The sequence below is a fragment of the Lissotriton helveticus genome, chromosome 9, assembly GCF_964261635.1.
Source record: "Lissotriton helveticus chromosome 9, aLisHel1.1, whole genome shotgun sequence".
NCBI classification, from domain to species: Eukaryota; Metazoa; Chordata; class Amphibia; order Caudata; family Salamandridae; genus Lissotriton; species Lissotriton helveticus.
The window spans coordinates 183,170,903-183,189,263 of record NC_136070.1 but is presented as its reverse complement, the minus strand read 5'-3'; the positions used below and the strand labels follow the sequence as shown (position 1 = coordinate 183,189,263).

Sequence of the window (18,361 nt, the reverse complement as noted above, 5' to 3'; positions counted from 1 at the left end):
CTGATACGAAAGCTGTGCCCACTCTTTAGTGCACCTATTTGAGCTTGCTTCTCTTTTCCACACTTTAGACCAGAAGTAATGTATCTGTGGAAGTGGGTGTGGAGGCCATCTACTTACAGCAGAAGCTTCGTCCACTTACAGGGAGCTTTGTTCCAATATCCGCGAGGTTGAGGTAATAAAGGACACATTTTTAGTGCAATTAAAGAATCTACAGAAAAACAGACATCCACTGCTGCCCTTTGCAAAAAGATCTACTGGTGTTGGCGCAAGTATTGATTACAGCAAATGAAAAGAAAGATTTTAAGACATGTTTATAAATTAACAGGGAAGTGACAGTGTCCTTATTATAAATATGACTTTTAATTACCCTTTTAAAAATAATTTAGAAGGCAAGAAGAAGAACATTATGCTGCCTCATTTGTATAATTACAGACTTAAGTATGAAGTAGCTGATTACTTGTCTTTTGTGTCCTCCTGGGAGTAAGGCATCTGCTCTTGTTTACCAGGAATGAGCAAATGATCTGTCCTCATAGATCACAGAGCCAACAGAGTGGTAGGGAAGGTAGGCTACAACGCGCTCCTGTCGATATAAAGATACAATGCCTATTGATCTGTATGGTCTTTTTCTCCTTGGTTCAAACTGCACTGCTTCTAGGAAGTGATATTTAAAACTGGTTTTGTAGCACTGTAGTCCCATATTTATTTTTCTTTGCCCCAGGACCAACTTTCATTTGTTTCAGAGTTCTGCTCTGTCACCGTTCAGCGCTGCTTTAAGACGCTTCAGCCATCGTACCAATTCTGAAGTTGACTTGTGTACCATCCGTTGGAGAGTTCTCTTTATCCACCACGTCCTTCTTTCCTCGATTTGCGTTGGCAAATATTACTTATGGTTCTGTCAGAAGTACACAGAAGCCAAACGTTGTGCTTCTGCTTCTGTTACTCTACAAACTGCTCCCAAGCTTCAGGGGGCAACAGTGCAATGCAACAAGTCATGCATTTGGAAGAGTTTCAGCTATCAAGATATCTTTTATTTATGAGTTTTTAAAAGCTGCAAACGGTGCGTAAACACATGCTGTGTAATTGTAGTCCTTGCACTCGAGAAGCAAGGCTGGCAGTAAAAGGGGCGCAATTACGGCCAGCCTTGCTTCTCATAAGCAAGGACTGTAAGCACAAAGTGCATGTTTATGCACAGCTTGCAAGTTTTCAAAACACATAAATAAAAGGGATTGTCATTTACAATGCCAATAGCTAAAACTCTTGCAAATGGGGGACATATTGCATTGCAAATGCTTGTTTACCTTGCTGCGAGCTGGAGAGGCTTGGATTAATGGAATTTTGGAACAGTCTGATATTGAAATCATCCAAAACTATTAGGTGTGAGTTTTGATATACATTTTGGAGAGTCTTGATTAAAGTCGACAAGGCTGAGACCCCTTCCTCCTTGTCTGATTTGCGTGGATGAATGTAAACATTTAAGAGGGCGGAGTCCTAGGACTGTCTTTGCTGACCTATGACCTCTAGCATAGTGGCATGCAGCCACTCAACCCTCAGGTCAATATTTTCCTGTGATCATTTATATTTTATTGAAATAAAGGTGGAGAGGTCCCCTCTCGGGTGACCATAGCGTAAGGCCCTCACTGCAGGAATATAATGTTCCGTATACCCAATTATTGGGGTAGATTAGAGACTCCAGGTCTTCTGTAATAAAATAATATAACATTTATATAGCTAGTCCATTGTATCTTCATCCACGGGCATTTTGCCAAATCCATGTAGGTTCCAGGAGCAGATGTTGATATAATAATTCTCAAGAGGAGCTTGCTGTACATCAGGACCCCCTAAGATCTAACGCTTACGGTAGTCAGGGCCATTCTTGCGTCAGAATCCCATTGTTTCCTCATTTTAAGCAGTACCTGAATACTTGTTGCTCCCTTAAAATATTTCCTTATGTGCTGGGAAAACGTATTTGAAAAGAATTCCTATTAGGGGCCTGTATTAAAGAAGAAAAACTCACCTCAGACCTCTGGAGCCTCATTCACATCTGCGCATGAACTCTTGTAGGTTCTGCAGTGTGGAAAACCCAAAGATTTTGAGCTGCTTGTCAGGAATCCTAAATTCAACCTAGAGTCCAAAGTCATGGAGATACAAGCAGTGTGGGTCAGTTGCTAAGGATCCATCCAGGTAGGATTCCATTTCTTGAACTTGGTCATAAACAGCAGAGGTGTGGAGAGGAGTAGGATGAAAGTTCAGGCGCCATCCCCAGAGAAGAGAAACATAACTATAAAATAACTGCAGACACAGATAGCAAATGCTGTGAGGTATGTCCATTCATCTAGAGGGAAAGGCATTTACTTGGACATCCCAGTAATCTGAAGCTAGCAGATCTGACTGCACATTATACTTATTTTTTGTCTATTTAAAAAAAATTAATTTTACAACAGAATCATTATCGTCAGATACAATGTGCTGTATATCCATTCTACCAAAACAGTGTACAAATACTTCATACCTGACTTTGTTGCTCATCATCTTTCTTCGTAAAATTACAGTCTTGGAGAGTTAATCGTTGGGTTTCTAACCACCTCCTCCCCTACCCGATTGCCTGAGGAGAAGTATCCCATTCCTCCTCTCTCCAATCTCGCCACACTATGACGTCGATTAGGATGTCCGTCGCCACCCCCGAGGTGGAGGGACCGTCCGCAGGGGCAGCGGCATTCCCTCCATCGGAATTAGGATGTGACCGCCACCCTGGCGGTCACATCCCGTATAGTTAACATTGCGGTGGGTGCTGCTTAAAGCAGCACCAGCCGCAATGTTAAATATGCATGCTTTGCATTTGCATGCACAAAGCGGCAGGCACCGCGCGGTGCCTGCCGCTTTGTGCATGCAAATGCAGGGGGGTACCAAAGGTACCCCCCATGTGCAGCCCCCACCCCCCGACACCCTGGGGGCCTGCAAGGCCCCCCCAGAAGCAAATCTCCACATGCTTTTCCACGGCGGAAAATCCGCCACGGAAAAGCATGTTTGCACACGCATCGTAATTTGGCAGGCGGTGTCTTGCAGACACCGCCACCAAATTGCGGTCAACACCCCGCGGATCAGCGGCGGACGGACCTGCCGTCCGCCGCTGATTCCATCGCCATCATGATCTGGCAGGGGTGTTTTCAGGGTCCGCGGCGGTAAATCCGCATCCTCCGGGCCGGCGGTGGCTTCCACCAGCCCGGAGGATGCGGATTCACCGCAATCATAATCGACCCCTAAGTTATTTTTTCATTGTCTTATGTTCCTAATTTTTATCGAAGGAAATAAGACATATAAGGAGCTGTCTAACTCACAGCCATTACAAAAGAGCGATATAAGTAGCTTATTATATTGAAAATGTGTTCGTTCAAATACCTTTTTGCCGTCAGGTTTGTCCACCAAGAAGACTTCACTCCATATCTGAATGCCTGTGGTCTCTCTTTCTGAGCCTCCCCTCCACGAGAAGCCAGTTAGTGGCTCATTATAGTCACCCAGCCAATCGACAGGTTCCTAAAAATGTAAACACAGCTCAGCATTACTTTATCTCACAAATGTATTCACTAATCTGCCACAATATGCAAGCAGCCAGCTTGAATGACCATTTTCTAACTAGACCTTCCAAAACAATGTCATCCTCCTCAAATTGTCATTTGTCACTGCAAATTTACCTCCTAATAGTGATGTGAGTTACCTTATGTCCCTGAATGTAGCTTGAGTATCCAAGTGCTTTATACAAGGATAAAGTATTGTCTTTAGCAAAGCAAAGGTTATGCAGTGGCTGTTGCTTCTAATGCTATAGTTATGGCTCAGTGAACACCACCCATGATGCACCTGTGGGCTAAGTGAAGATGGGTGAAAGAAGTACAAAGAATAAGCAAGCAGCAGGCATGAGGGTGAAAATAAATAATTTCGACTGGAGCTACACTGACATCATTTAAATCAACCTTGGCAAGCAAGATGTTTGGATACACAAACCTAGTAAGTAAGAGTGCTGTGCAAGAAGAAATTGACAAGGGTTAGGATGAACATATTCCATAACCATTTTTAAGCAGCCTTGAAGGAGCAACAGGAAGAAAGAAAAAGAAAAAGGTTTAGGAGTAATGTGATGTTGTATTTCAAATCACTCCACATATATCCTATTCTTTAAAAAAACTAAAATGAAATCAGCCTTTAGTGGGTGATGAAGAGGATAGTACCAGGTTGTTGTTTTTTAAAATGCACAGCATTCATGCTATTTTGCAAAGATGCTTTCTTTGAGAAAGAGTCCTCAATCCAATTTTGCAATCCAGATTTCAAAATAAATTATTTGAGCCACATTTTCTAAATCCATGTTAACAGCATTTTTCTTACAGTAACTTTGACACAATAAACCAAAGTGGCATTGCAAGTTGAAATTTGTACCATTTGAATTTGAAGTGTCCAATTTTGCCTTTCAAAATACATCAATGGGAGTATCTTTCATCCATTTAACAATGGCAATTAATTTAACCTGGCTATGGCAGAAAACCTGAACCAGGGGTGTCTTAAGAAATGCCTTCCTCCACCTTTCTGAGAAAGGAAAACATGCCCAAACCCTACTTTTGAACGTGTTTTAAATCCTACCTCTTTAAATAAAATATGGGAGTCACATGTTTTAAATGGGCAGTTCATGCATGCTGCTTTTGTACTAAAACCCTGCCACAAATTTACACTTGCCTTACAAAGTTTTTTTCCATGAGTAGGTATGACTTACTCCAAGAAATTCAGGAGTTATTCTGAATGACATGACACCTACTCATATTATGAATAGGGTTCTTTGAGAGACAACCAATCACCTCTCCCTTCTAAATATTCCTCTACAGGTGCTAGAGGCCTACCAGCTCCAAACACTAACAGTCCAGCTATTGCACTAGGCTGCAGTCATAGGCCCAAGTCAAGTATTTTGTTCCACTATGTCAAAGACGCCTGGTGAGGCAACTCAACTGAATTAACTCACATATCCACAAAAAAGGTAGAGTGCAGGAAGAGGCAGAGTCCCCTCGACATGGACTAATCCGGCCCTCTCCTCTGAGACTGCCAACGATGGTACTTTCTGTACTGTTGGTAGAGCTAATTGTGCAGAAGTAAACACCATATGAACAGGTCACTGAGAAGGAGGTAATGGTTTGGACACACTCCTCAGTGCCTGAGTTGGCCGCTAAGAGGTTAGTGCTCCCTTACTACATTCAATCAAGGTAGACTTCCTGCTTTCCTTAAAAAAGATTAAAAGTTTGTATCAGTTTCAAATATTTGGGCATATGGATAACACACTTGGAGAATGAGTTCATGCGCCTAAATATCCAGGCACAACTAGATCGTCTTCGGGACGATGCCACCCACTGGAGACGACTACATGTTTCCTTGGTGGGCAGAGCGTCTCTCTTCAAAATGATGGCCCTCCCCGACTATTGTATGTGGTTCAAAACACACCATTTTAGATACCGGAGACATTTTTCCAATCTGTTGAATTCGAACAGCGTACGTTGCTGAGGGGAGTGTCGGGGGGGATTGCAGCCTCAGGATTGCGCTCAAGAAACTCCAGCGAGGAATATATGATGGGGGCTTGGCCGTTCCTCATATTAGACAATATTACTGGACTTCCCAACTCGTCAACATTAATAGTTGGGCATTTTTCCCCCTTGAGGAGCCGGCGTACATAGTGGACCGTCTAGCAATGATTAATGGTAACTATCGAACGGAGCTGTACCGAAAACGGAGATGTAATCCGCTCCTTCGGGGTGTACACCCACACAGTTATCGAAGTATGGCATCAGGTCAACAAAATGACCGGGTAGGAGGCTAAACTCACGGAGCAGACCCTCTTACGGGACAGGAACTACATGAGCAAACTGACACGACTAAAGGGCTTTCGGAGATGGAGCCTTATTGGGAATTTAACAATAACAGCCAGCAGTACACAAAATTGAGATGGATGTTCCAGGCAGTTTGATTTTATGACCCAACTGCGAATTGGGTGATATATTTTTACCAAGAACTGCATCCCAGGGTCGGTGCTCAAACGAAGTAAACCAGTCGCATATGACCTGTAAATTCTGTCATTATTAAGCAATGAGGGACATGAATGGATCAAGCACAACCAATAATAGCACAAGTAGGGAGCAGTGCACTTGGAGACCTACCGTTTTGTACATGTATCTCAGCATGAAGTCCATCAGGAATGATTTCCCTTTCCGAAATGCCCCGGCCACAGACACTGCCACCACTTCATTATCTCTAACAGGCTCTGACAGAAGAATCCGATTCAACGCCGACTCATCCAATTCAAAGGAGTGGTCATCGTTAACAACCAGAACTTGGACCGGTCTAGCGTTTCTCTCAGTTTCTTCCTCTTCTGAGCTCCAGTCATAATTCCTGTCTGAAAATCCACCTAAAAAACAGCAAAGAACTAGAATTAAATCCCTTGGATGTGTGGTAATACCATTTTAATAATTGATGTACTCTAGCCTAGAGGGCTTCCATAAAGACAGCATTTCCTACATCACACTGCACATTAGTAAAAACATATCATGGTACGTGCCATATCTAGCCAATGTCTTTTTTGGAAGCTATCAAATTTCCACACCAAATGCTCCTTTGCAAGGCCACAGTAAGTGCTTGGAGCAACTTGGAGCAACTTGTGACAACTTGTCCATCACCACCCCCTTTTGTACCGCTTTGGCCGCCATAAGTGTGGCAGGGTATGCTCAGACGTGAGTCCCTTGCTCACTTTGCCACTGGATTCAAGCAAGCCGGGCTATGTCTGAACTGGGGTGGCAGAGTGGGCTAAAGAACGGTGATGGATCAAACCCAGATCTTTTGACTGGGTGGGAGTGTTTGATTGGTTCAGATTCTCAGTCCATCACCACCCCCTTTTGTACCATCTACTATTTACAGCACAAAGCAAGATAACAGATAACAGATATTGTGTCAATAGCAATGCTGAATTTGTCCCAGATGTTTACAAGTGATGGTGATATGTGTTATACTGTGGACACATTCTGAGTGCTTCCATGCAATGATTGTATGATAGGTGACAGTGAAGAAGCAAACCATTGAAGTCAACAAAATTTCCGGTACAGAAAACATGGAATAAAATATGTTCTAACAAGAATTGTCTAGATGGAGGGATTGCGAAGAAATTGATCTTTTGGAAAGTAGAAAATCAGTGGATAGAAACATGTCATTAATAGTAAATGGTTATTTTTTAATGTATTTTAGTATTTAGGTTTCCTTAGACCGAGCTACTGCCCATATATGCATGAGAAATGCTTACGAGGCCCCCTAGTGGCACTTTATAAAACCCTCCGGCGGCGTAATGTGACGCAGCATATTTACAAGGCCACGCAAAGCCACTCTGCGTGGCTTTTCATGGCCTGGTAAATATGTGCCCCTTTCACGCAGAACACTGCATGAAAGGGTTGTTCCATACTTCCTGATGTGGGTGTCCCATGCAACACCCATGGAATCTGAAGCATTCCTAGATTTATGCGGTATCGTAAACCTGGGAATGCATCAGATTCTAAAACCAACTCAGGGGTGGCGTTAGGGAGGCACAACAAGGAGAAATATCCTCATTTCTCCTAGTTTATTCCCCTCTTTCTATGTGTGCTGCATTCTGCATATCACGTGATTGTTTTTGTGCAGGAAGGTGTCCCTTCCTATACAAAAACAATTGCTTCTACAATACAGGCACCCTTGCACCATAGTTCAATGGTGCCTGCATTGGCGCATGGCAGCCCATTGTGCGTCAGCGCATGGGAAAAGGGCAGGAATGTGCCACATCTCTTAGATACGGCGCATTCCTGCACTTATCTTTTGACACAGGGCAGCACAGCAAGATTCCTTGTTGTACTGCCCTGAGCCAAAACCTCGTAAATGAGGCCCCATGAGTGCAGAACACATTTTCATAGGACCCAATACAAACACAACATATAATAAAGTTTCAATGTCATTCTCTTTTTTCTGTCTGTCCACTTGCTATACAATATTCATGTTGCCAGAGCGTTTGAAGCTACTTTATTGTTGACTGAAGTCTTTTTTTGCTTTGCCCCTCTGGGAAGGTTTTGCAGGTAGATATCAATGTTTCCTCTATATATCATGAATCATGGACAGGGCGATCTCTTTGTAAATATATTATATTGCAATAAGATTTTTAACAAACTGTACTCATCCCATAAAACTACATTTGAAAACTTAATCTCTCCAGACCTAAACCAACATTATAAATAAGAGCCCCATCTGAAAACAATCATCGCTGGCCTAAATGCCCTGAACCTGCATCAGATTGTCCACAAACCCAACCACAAAGCTGGATACATCCTAGATGTAATTTTTGCAAATACAAAACTAGTAACCTTTTTCTAACAATGACTCCGGTCACATGGTAAGACTACCGTTTGCTTGCTTTCCAACATTAAACAACACTAAGCACAGCACCTAAAACTACCTTATGTGCATCTACCTATTGACCGTGGAACAAACTCAATTTGGAACACTTAGAAACACAACTAACATCCAGTACAGATCTAGACACAATAAATTCTGTTCAAAAACTATATCAGTGGATACAGGAAGCTTTTGATATCCTACTACCACTAAAAACCACACAACAGAACAAAAGAAAACAAGCACCATAGAGAAATACAGAGATAAAAGAGATAAAAGATCAAATTAGAAAGCTACAATTTGACTAGCTCAAAACAAACACCAATCAAGACAAACTTTGCCTACAGAAAATTGACAGATTATACAAGTCAGGTATCAAAAAATCTAAGAAAAGATGCTATTCAGACAGAATTCCAAGTGTTAAATGTCCAAATAAAGAATTCTATAAAAATCTCTATGAATTCCGTAAACCAAACTGCCTAGAAGGAGCTCGTCCCGTTACTCAAGATTTCGCAGACAAACTGGCAAGTCATTGCACAGCCGAAGCAGACACATTGGACTCATACTTAAACCAAAGACAAAGCACCAGTGCTGACCCTATTCCAAAACAACAATCCAATAATACTGTAACCCAGGCTCTCCATTCCTTCCTACACATTTCACACAATGAATTTATGGATCTGGACAAATCAAGCAGGCCTGCCGGCAGCTTTCTGACCCTTGGGTTGGATTAGGATAAAAAATTAGCCCAGCACACCAGAAAAAGTGGCCCACATTTTTGTATTGCCTTTCTGCAAAATGCTGCTTCGGCGAAGTTTTATGAAAAGAAAGGGGGTGGGGGGCAGGTTTTTACTTCATTTAGATTAAAAAAATGTACAGATTAGTTCACACTGCTGAGACACACATGAATGCAAGTGAGACCACTTCTGCTCAGGCCCCCTGCCCCCTCTCAATCAGCATACATTAATGCGCCGACCCATCGAGAGAAAGGGAGTGATACATCCACCCATCTGCCTCTAGAAAGGCCACTCAGGCACCCACTAGGTCCCTGGCGGCATCCTAACAGCACAGACAGCCCCAGGCAGCCCAAAAAAGCAGCTCACAGCTGGAACTCGGTTACAGGCCCATCAGCCATTTCCAGAGTGTCCGCGTTACCAATCCGACCCTGCTTCAAGACAATTTTTCTAACAACCTCTGCTCCCACTCCAGTAATAAGATTCATCAACAACTCCTTAATTATCGGAATATTTTCAGAAAAACTCAAAAAGTCATATGTACACCCATTTCTGAAGAAAACAAACTTGGACATGCTGAACCCTGACAACTACAGACCAATTACAAATGGACCTTTCCTGGGCAAACTGATAGAAAGAGCAGCATTCACCCAGCTGTCACAATTCATTGAAGATAATGCCATACTTTCAGACTTCCAAACGAGATTCCATCCAGGAAGAGGCACAAGATCTGCCTTCCTTGCCATCTGGGATGACCTGTAGAACACAGTTGACCGCAACAGGGTTGCTGCGCTACTCTCTTGGGCCTCTCAGCTGCCTTTGACACGTTGACCATGACACTCTGATACAAAGACTCTACGAAGCCGGCATAGAGGGGACAGCTCTAGACTGGATTACATCCTACCTTCGCAACAAACTAATGTCATCCATACCCCCCCTTTCTCGTCCAAACTGTGCTTCACAAAAGCAGTTGTCTCTCAAAGCTCTATCATCTCGCCAATGCTTTTCAACAGCTACATGAAGTCATTACCAGATCAATCAATTTCTCACCTCACGTGCTGTAAATATGCAGATGACACGCAAATACTCCTTGACATGGAATGCCCTAAAGACATTGGAAACTCACCAATTTTCAGTTGTCTCAGAGTCGTGAATCAATGGATGACGTGGAGCCATCTCAAATTGAATGCTTCCAAAATGGAAATACTCACAGGTGGCGATTGGAAACATTATGACCCACTAGCTGCTTTGCCTGATAATCTGGGAACACCGCCTAAAGTATGGAAGGAAGTAAGAAACCTCGGAATGACCACTGACTCCACGCTATCAATGAATGCCCAAGTTGACAAACTAGCAAGATCAAGCTTTGTTACTATAAAAACTCTGCGACAAATCTTCTCCCATTTTGGGATATCCACACAAGTTCCAGGCTACCAACTCCCTTGTTCTGTCCAAACTTGATCCCGCCAATAGCCTCCACCATGGATCACCTTTAACGACCATGAAAAGGAACGTATTTAGAACTCGGCTGCCAGACTACTCTTATATATAAAACCGCAAGACCACATCTTCCCTGACTTGGTTACCGGTTGACAGAAGAGCCACATTCAAGCTGCTTTGTATCACCCACAAAGCGATACATGGAACAGGACCGCTCTTCATCAGGAATAAAATAAGCAAACACATTCAACTTAGGAGCCCCCACTCTAGAGTGGCACCTCGCTTCAAAAACCCAACGTACAAGAAAAAAAACATGGGTGGCACATCCTCCTCTCTTCAAGCAGCCAAACTATGTAACTCTTTATCCCCCAACATAAGATCCATGGATAACCACCATATCTTCAGAAAACTACTCAAGAAATGGCTCTTCCCCACATAACCATCATACGCAAACAGAAATATACAGCATATCCCTCTGCCTATAAGCATTTATTTGTACTATAGATATGTACCTATATATGTGTTTTGCTTTGTATAAGCGTGTAGGATAATTATGTTTCTAAAACTTATTGAATTTCATTAGTTCTGCTTAACAAATGTACATATTACTGATAGCTACATTATTCCATGATTTTAACATGTATATAAGTGACTGCATAAATAAGTAAATCTTTTATCATAACTATTTATCTAAAATTGCTTCAATATTGAATTACAAACAATATATATAAATAAAATGTATTTAAAGTACAACAACACTTGAAAGGCGGAGTTTATTTAATGCATCTTTAATTTACATATACTACCTTCCTTTATGCATCTATATACCCTCCATGTACTTATGGATCTATATGTTTATTACTTTTCTTCTAATTCAGCATATCCAATGCACTACCCTATTTCTTACCCTTTACCATTCTCAATATATCCTCTACCTCAACTCTCTGACTCATTCAAAACCTCTTTCTACTACTCTTTCCAATGCACCACCCTATAACTATCAATATATCCTCTACCGCTACTCTCTCATTCATCCCAAACCCCATACCACTACTATGATCCCCAAAATATCCCTTTCTAGACTCTTCCCTACTCTATCCCTCCTTACATCATCTCATACTTCTTTTACTATTCAGATCCCCAAAACAAGCCTTTCTTAACCCTTCCCCCTCCACCTCACTTTTACTCTTGCCAAGCCTCCTCTTACTGCCAGGAGCTCTAAAAAAACAAAAAAAGTTTTCTTAATCGTTCCCTCTTCTATCCCTCCACTACCCTTTTCAATCCAAATAACAGACTAACCTGTCCAACGCTCAAATTAATGTCATATTTCACTATACTAATTCACCACTAATCCTTTATGGGTTCTGGAGTAGGGTGCTATTCACTAAAAAAAAGCGCTTTGACGCCTCGTCAGGGTTAGTAAGCGCTATATAAATGCAATTACAATACAATACAACGTTTGACTACACTAATTTGTTAAACTCTCTATGGAGTGGGATGATGAGCTATCTGAAAAACAGCTCCCTGGCCCATCTAGAAAAATGCCTGATTAATCTTGTTTTGGATAAGTTCAACATCATGGTTTTGAACCTATTTATTTTGTTTACAGTAAATTGTCCAAGTTTTCTCTGTTATGTCATGGAGTGTTTGTTTTAATTGAATTTGTTATCTCTAATCAGTTTCATACAGGACTGCTACATACCCATGACCAAGCAACGTAGCTTCATGACATAGGCAAGAGTGGGTAACTTCTTCCTAAAGACATTTGGAGTCACCTTACATTTTAGAAGTCACTGCTCATTAGTTATTTTCCTTTGAGTATGATTATTTATTAATGATAGTCTAAGGAAGCCAAGGGTTCCCTCATCTATCACACACTCTCCAATGTACTTGTGCTATTGAGGTGAAAATAAAATGGGGGAACCATAGGAAAGAAGTCATAGTACGATCATCCAAACCGGGTGGTTTCCCTTCCCGCATCCTTGTAAAGTATCCTCTAAGTACTATTCAGTTTAGTGAACCCTAAGTAGCACAAGATTCTGTTGTGTGTAGTTTACAGAAAATACCCTGGAAAATAAATTATCCAGATCTACTGAAGTTAGAGTGATATCCTGAATAAAATATATTTTTAAATAATATTTAAAAAATCTCTTAATTTGCCCTTTTCTCTAAGCCTTCGAGCACACGCTTTCCTACTATTTTGCATGATTAACAAAATGACAGTTTCTATTGAAATGTTGTATGGTCACAAATAGCCAAGTACACCTTCCTGATGGCTTTCTCATGCCTCACTACTTATTGCAATTTTTCTCATGCAGATTTTACCAAAATTGTATCTCGTAAATATAATTTTGAACTTCGAGTTTCTCGCAATTGGATTCAAATTATGGGCTTTTGTAACAATAAGTTTTGATCTTTCAACCTAGATTTCAATTTCACACGATGGGTTATTTTATTCTGTTCCACACAGTATTTTCAAGTGAATAAAGATTGTTACACTAGCAATAACAGCAGATCTGAGAAGAAGTTTTTCTCTCGGTGGCATCTGAACATCTAAGGTAAAAGAGATGGTTTCTAGATAGTGGCATCTCCCAATGTGTAGACAATAGATGTCACTTTAAATCCTCCAGCATCCACCACAGAGACAGTGGGGCCTCCCAAAGATGAAGAAATAGTGGGTCCTGGGTCTCATTTCTACAGTATCGCATTATTTCCATAGTCCTTTCAAATTAAATATCTTGATATTCGCACCATGCCTCAAGGAAAACCAATGTCTAGAAAGAAACCAGTTCTTGCTCGGTTGCAAATGGTTATTGTCCTCCCAGCAGAGAACAGTAATCATTTGGGACCTACAAGTTACGTACAAATTGCAGACAAATGTAACTCCCAAGAATAAGTGGAGATGCTTACACTTAAAATAAGTGCATAAACAATAAAATAAGTAGATATCGCATACAAATTGCAGACAAATGTAACTCCCAAGAATAAGTGGAGATGCTTACACTTAAAATAAGTGCATAAACAATAAAATAAGTAGATATTGTGACTTTAGGATAATGCATGTAACTTGAAATAGCTGATTCATGTTGTCTTAGTTGAATCAGTGGAAGTAAATATTGACATAGATTTGTTACCTGTTTAGATAGCAACCACAACTAACCCAGACCGACAACTAACCCTTATCAGTGTTGAAGCAATATTGGGTACTCCCAGCAGTAACTGGATTGATTAGATACCCAAATGAAGTATATTCGTAAAATCTAACTTCAAGTTGACATCCTTTGGCTAAAATAATTTATTGAACGACCAATGAACTGGAAGTTTCTTTGCCACTAAAGCTAAATCAGTGCAAACCTGAATTTCTTCTACGTTGCGCTGCCAGTTGATTGCTACCTGTACAGTGATGATCAGAGCAACTCCCCCCCTTTAAGCATCTCACCCACTCCTGTAATGGCCAAATTACACTACAGTCTCATCAGATACTGGAATTTGGACAAGGAGGACCAATATCAATGTCACCTTTTAGAGAAGTTTAAATCTTTCATCTCAGGTCAGTACAGGTGGGCAGTACAGACATAACTCCGCTGTTGTCCTGCCCAGGGCATTTTAGCAGCATTTAGAACAATTCTACACACTGCCCTACTCTACACACCTTTTCACAGAATCCAAGATGTTTCCTCACATCACTCATCTTCTTATGTCACTTCTTTGGCTTCTGTGTGATACCCAAATTAATCTCATCCTAATCGGGGATTTGTATAGTCCACACATCCCTCAACGAGGCAGCATCCTAGCACTGAACCAAAAGCCTGTAACATAAAGGAGATGGAACTGAGAAGTTGCATCACTTGCCTTAACTGAGGAAGAAACTGTAGAGCTGATATGTGGAGGGAGGAGGTTCTGTACGGAGGAGCACGCAGAGTTAAATGACAACTTTTTTTTTTGTAGAGTTTTATATAGCGCAAACTAAACCCGAACCGAATCAGGTATCAGAGCGCTTTACATAGCACAAGTTACGTTTTTTTTTTGGTTTTTTACATGAGGACACACACTTTCATTTTTAGAACTTTTGCGGGTGATCTTTTAAACTGGGGGATTGTCAATATGCCCTTGACCTCCAAACTGTGGGGACATGTGGGGATTTACAGGTGAAACGTTTTCTTTAATTAGTTCGTAGAAGCTCAATAAATGGATCACTGTGAGAACTTGCATGGAGATGCTGGCCTGGACCAGAAGTCATTGAAGTCTCCTAAACACTGAAGGGAAGAATGTTCTCCGGGGACATTCACTACTGCTCTTGCTGCAGTTTTTGAATATTTTTTGATGCAACTGATCAGGGAAGAAGTGCCACAATTGAAATTTACTCCAATGCTGATGTGAGCAACAAAGGTTGTACGGCCTTCAACGACAAATGGGAGAATGCACTATGTGAAACATAATGAAGGCACAACTGAATTTATGTGGGCATCGATAACATATTGGTGTAGACCATCGTCTCCAAAGTCCTAGCCTTAAAAGTATCCGGCATGAGAGTTTGACCCACTTGAAGCATCTCAAAAATGGGAACTATTTTCTTCAGCAGCTGATTGGATTCTGTGAGTATGAGGTGATTCTTTTCCTTATTCGTCTAGTTTTCGTTCATCCATTTTTGATTAAAATGGGACAGCTGATTAATCCCGCTTAGATCCCTGTTCGGATCACCCAGCAGACTGAATGCAATTTACAAATCATCAGCATTGTTGTGAAATGCAACACTGAGTAAAGAGCAGCTGATGAAGGGACTGAACACAGATGTACAGATGAACCACTCGGATGTCCAGTCACATACACCTACGACCCTCCAAACCACCATGAGGCCTACATACTTCTCGACCATTTTATAAACATAAGTAGTGCGCCATCTTTGGTGAAGTACACAGAACTAAGAACAAGTTACTTCTTTGCCGGACATTCCAGTAACAAAAAAGGTAACATACCTTTTCCCGCTTTGCTCGCAGAATTCGGAGACATTTGCCTCACTTCTATGCACTCCACCTTCTACAAAGTGTTAAAGGCTCTCTTTTCTAGAACTCACCCAATTTCTGGATGATTGGGCTCTCCTTGGGTAAGGTGGTCCAACCAGAGGTGGAGGGATATTCATCATTAGTCACAAACAGGGTTGAAGAAAGAGGGTTTTTTCAGGGTGACCTACACCACCCAGCTCTGCAAGACTCACATTAACATCAACAGCTGTATATGATTAGGAGCAACACCCCCCATTGTCAGACCTTAGACGAACCTATGCAGTAATAACTCTCAAGATTCTGTACATTCCATTAGTGATATTCTAGCCAATGAGCTCACTCTGACATTCGAGGAAGGTGGGGACCTTTTGTTGTGCTAAGCCATCAGAAGGCACGGCCTGTATGGTTTTACTTGCGTGATATCAGTAAGATCGCGATTTTTAAATTGTGATTCGGAAACAATGCTTCTGAGACATGACATAAGCTCAGGTCAAATCTGAGAACACTTGAAAACTTTACTCATAGAAGGTATGAATCATGTGCCACTGTTTTTGTAGGAAAGGAATAAGAAAAGAAATTGCTGCAATGAAAAGTTCATTCGTAAAGTGGCTAAAGGCTACAACTATGGGATTCTAACACACTTAAATCTTAACAAACAAAGCTTGTGTCTGATTAGAGTAAATATATATGTGTCTATAAGGCTCGGTGAATGTTTGGGTCAAAGAAAAACTGCCTAGTAGGGAGCCATTGTCAAGTCTTGTCTACCGCAATAGCTGCACCATTGCCTTGACGTTCCGGTCCGCAGATTACATGTTAAGTGTGGTGAAATGCACTGCTCAGATATACACCAAAGTTCTATTTAGAGGAGAAGCTGCTCTTTAAACATTCTATGATCTGGGGCCTGTAAATTTGCACTCAAATTCAATGTCACTGAATGGATGTATGTCATTACAACGCATGCTTTCACAACGCATACCTTTACCACGCAAGTTTTACAACGCAAGTCGTTACAACGACTTGCGTTGGGGGGTGCTGGATAGTGAGTAGTTTAATTTACTATTCCAACTCCAGTCCCCGTGGATAGTAGGGAAGGTGTTGTATAGTAAATTAAACTATTCCTTATCCTAGAGCGCCCCCCAGCGCAAGTCGTTGTAATGACTTTAGTTGTAATAGTTGCGTGGTAATGGTATGTCGTTGTAATAGTTGCGTTGTAATGGTTGTTCACCTCACTGAACTATCAGGGTGAAAAGAAGCATAGGTATGGGAGCAAACCTGCATCTTCACCTGCTCTGCAATTGGTTAGACTGGGTGCAGCACATGGGTAATATATTTTTATTTGAAATTCTTCTCTGTGCTCTCTTTTAGAGAGAGACCAATCTGTCCAGATGAGGAACCGCATAAAAGGCAACTGCTTCTCCATAGAAGCATCAAAAGTAAGGAATTCCATAATTTCAAGATCAGAAACATCCAAGAAAATCTGGAATTCAAGAAGTAAATATATGGCTCTTCCCAAGCAGATGCTGCAAGATCTGCTGATCAATAAACAGATTCAAAGATCAATACATGGAAGTCTTCAGATGGCTCAGGACCATGCCCACCCAAGAACTAGAACCTATTTGCCCACTTGGAATGTAGGAATCACCCTATTAGCACTGTCTCTCTACATCATGCCACCACAGGCATAAGTAATTACAGTGACCATAGAAGTGCAATCCACTACTCATCGCTCATGACCAAAACTCGTTCCACACTTGCCACACTCATACCCTCATACCCTTCCAAACAGACAAAACAATAAATATTAAGATCATGCATTCTTTCCTTCAATCTTCTTCTCTTCAGTCCATGGTTAAGTGCAGCTACTGATGCTATGGTAAGAGCACCTTCATCACATGGAAGAAAAAATACTTCCCACACAGGGCACAATCCAATTCACCCTATAAGGGAGTGTGTTACTAGTATACTACTGTGATTTTGTACTTCTTCAGAGCTATGGAACTCTGTAGAAATGCAACTGCAATACAATTGCTCTTTGTTTCACTCATTCCCTTACTCACTTGTTCCCTCTTTAAAAACCTAGGCCCCAATTAACAAAGGTAAACTGAGAGGAAAGTCGAACTTTACAACTTTAGGTATTCACAAAGGGCATTAACTACTCCTAAATGCCCTTTGTGAATAACAAAAGTCATAAAGTTTGACTTTCGGTATTCACAAAGGACATTTACGAGTAGTAGTGAATCGGGACTTAATCTTTGCTTCCTCGTACAGGTACTGCTGCCATACCGTTCCTTGATTCACAGCCCTCTTGCATATATAGGGGGCTCATACTTTCACCCAATAATAATAGGCTTGTGCAGAATTTTAATTATGCTGGAGTAAGCGGAGTAATTTTGCCTTACTCTTTTGATGCGAAATCACCCAAAATTATGCAATTGCTCTGTGCTCATAATCATGAGAAATTTAGCATAAAAATCAAATTGCAAGGGCACATTAACAATTAATTTAGCAAGCGCCAGCTGTTGCTGGCTGCTACTGTTCATGGTCTGTTGCATTTAGCCCTATTTTGTTAGCACAAAATGCATCCTCGGATCCATTTTGGATGCGGGGGAATTTTGTGCTAAGAAAATACTACTAAATGTCGGGTTATGCTTTTCGTGTAATTCCATATTCTCCTGCATAATTGTCCTGCAATTGTCCATAAATAAGCTACAGCAAATTACACGAGTTACTAAATAATAACCTGCTAGGTCTGACTTGACA

The 18,361-nt window shown here is 41.3% G+C and overlaps 1 protein-coding gene across 2 annotated transcripts in view; it reads right to left on the bottom strand.

Annotated features, from left to right (window-relative positions):
- ATL1 (atlastin GTPase 1) overlaps positions 1-18,361 on the bottom strand; it is a 283,253-nt gene that overhangs the window by 197,471 nt on the left and 67,421 nt on the right. For both annotated transcript variants that reach the window (XM_078659723.1, XM_078659724.1), the window contains exons 2-3: positions 6,180-6,427; positions 3,397-3,531 (exon numbers count right to left, since the gene is read on the bottom strand). In XM_078659723.1, the coding sequence (XP_078515849.1) occupies positions 3,397-3,531; positions 6,180-6,427 (383 nt within the window). The remainder of the gene's footprint in view (positions 1-3,396; positions 3,532-6,179; positions 6,428-18,361) is intronic.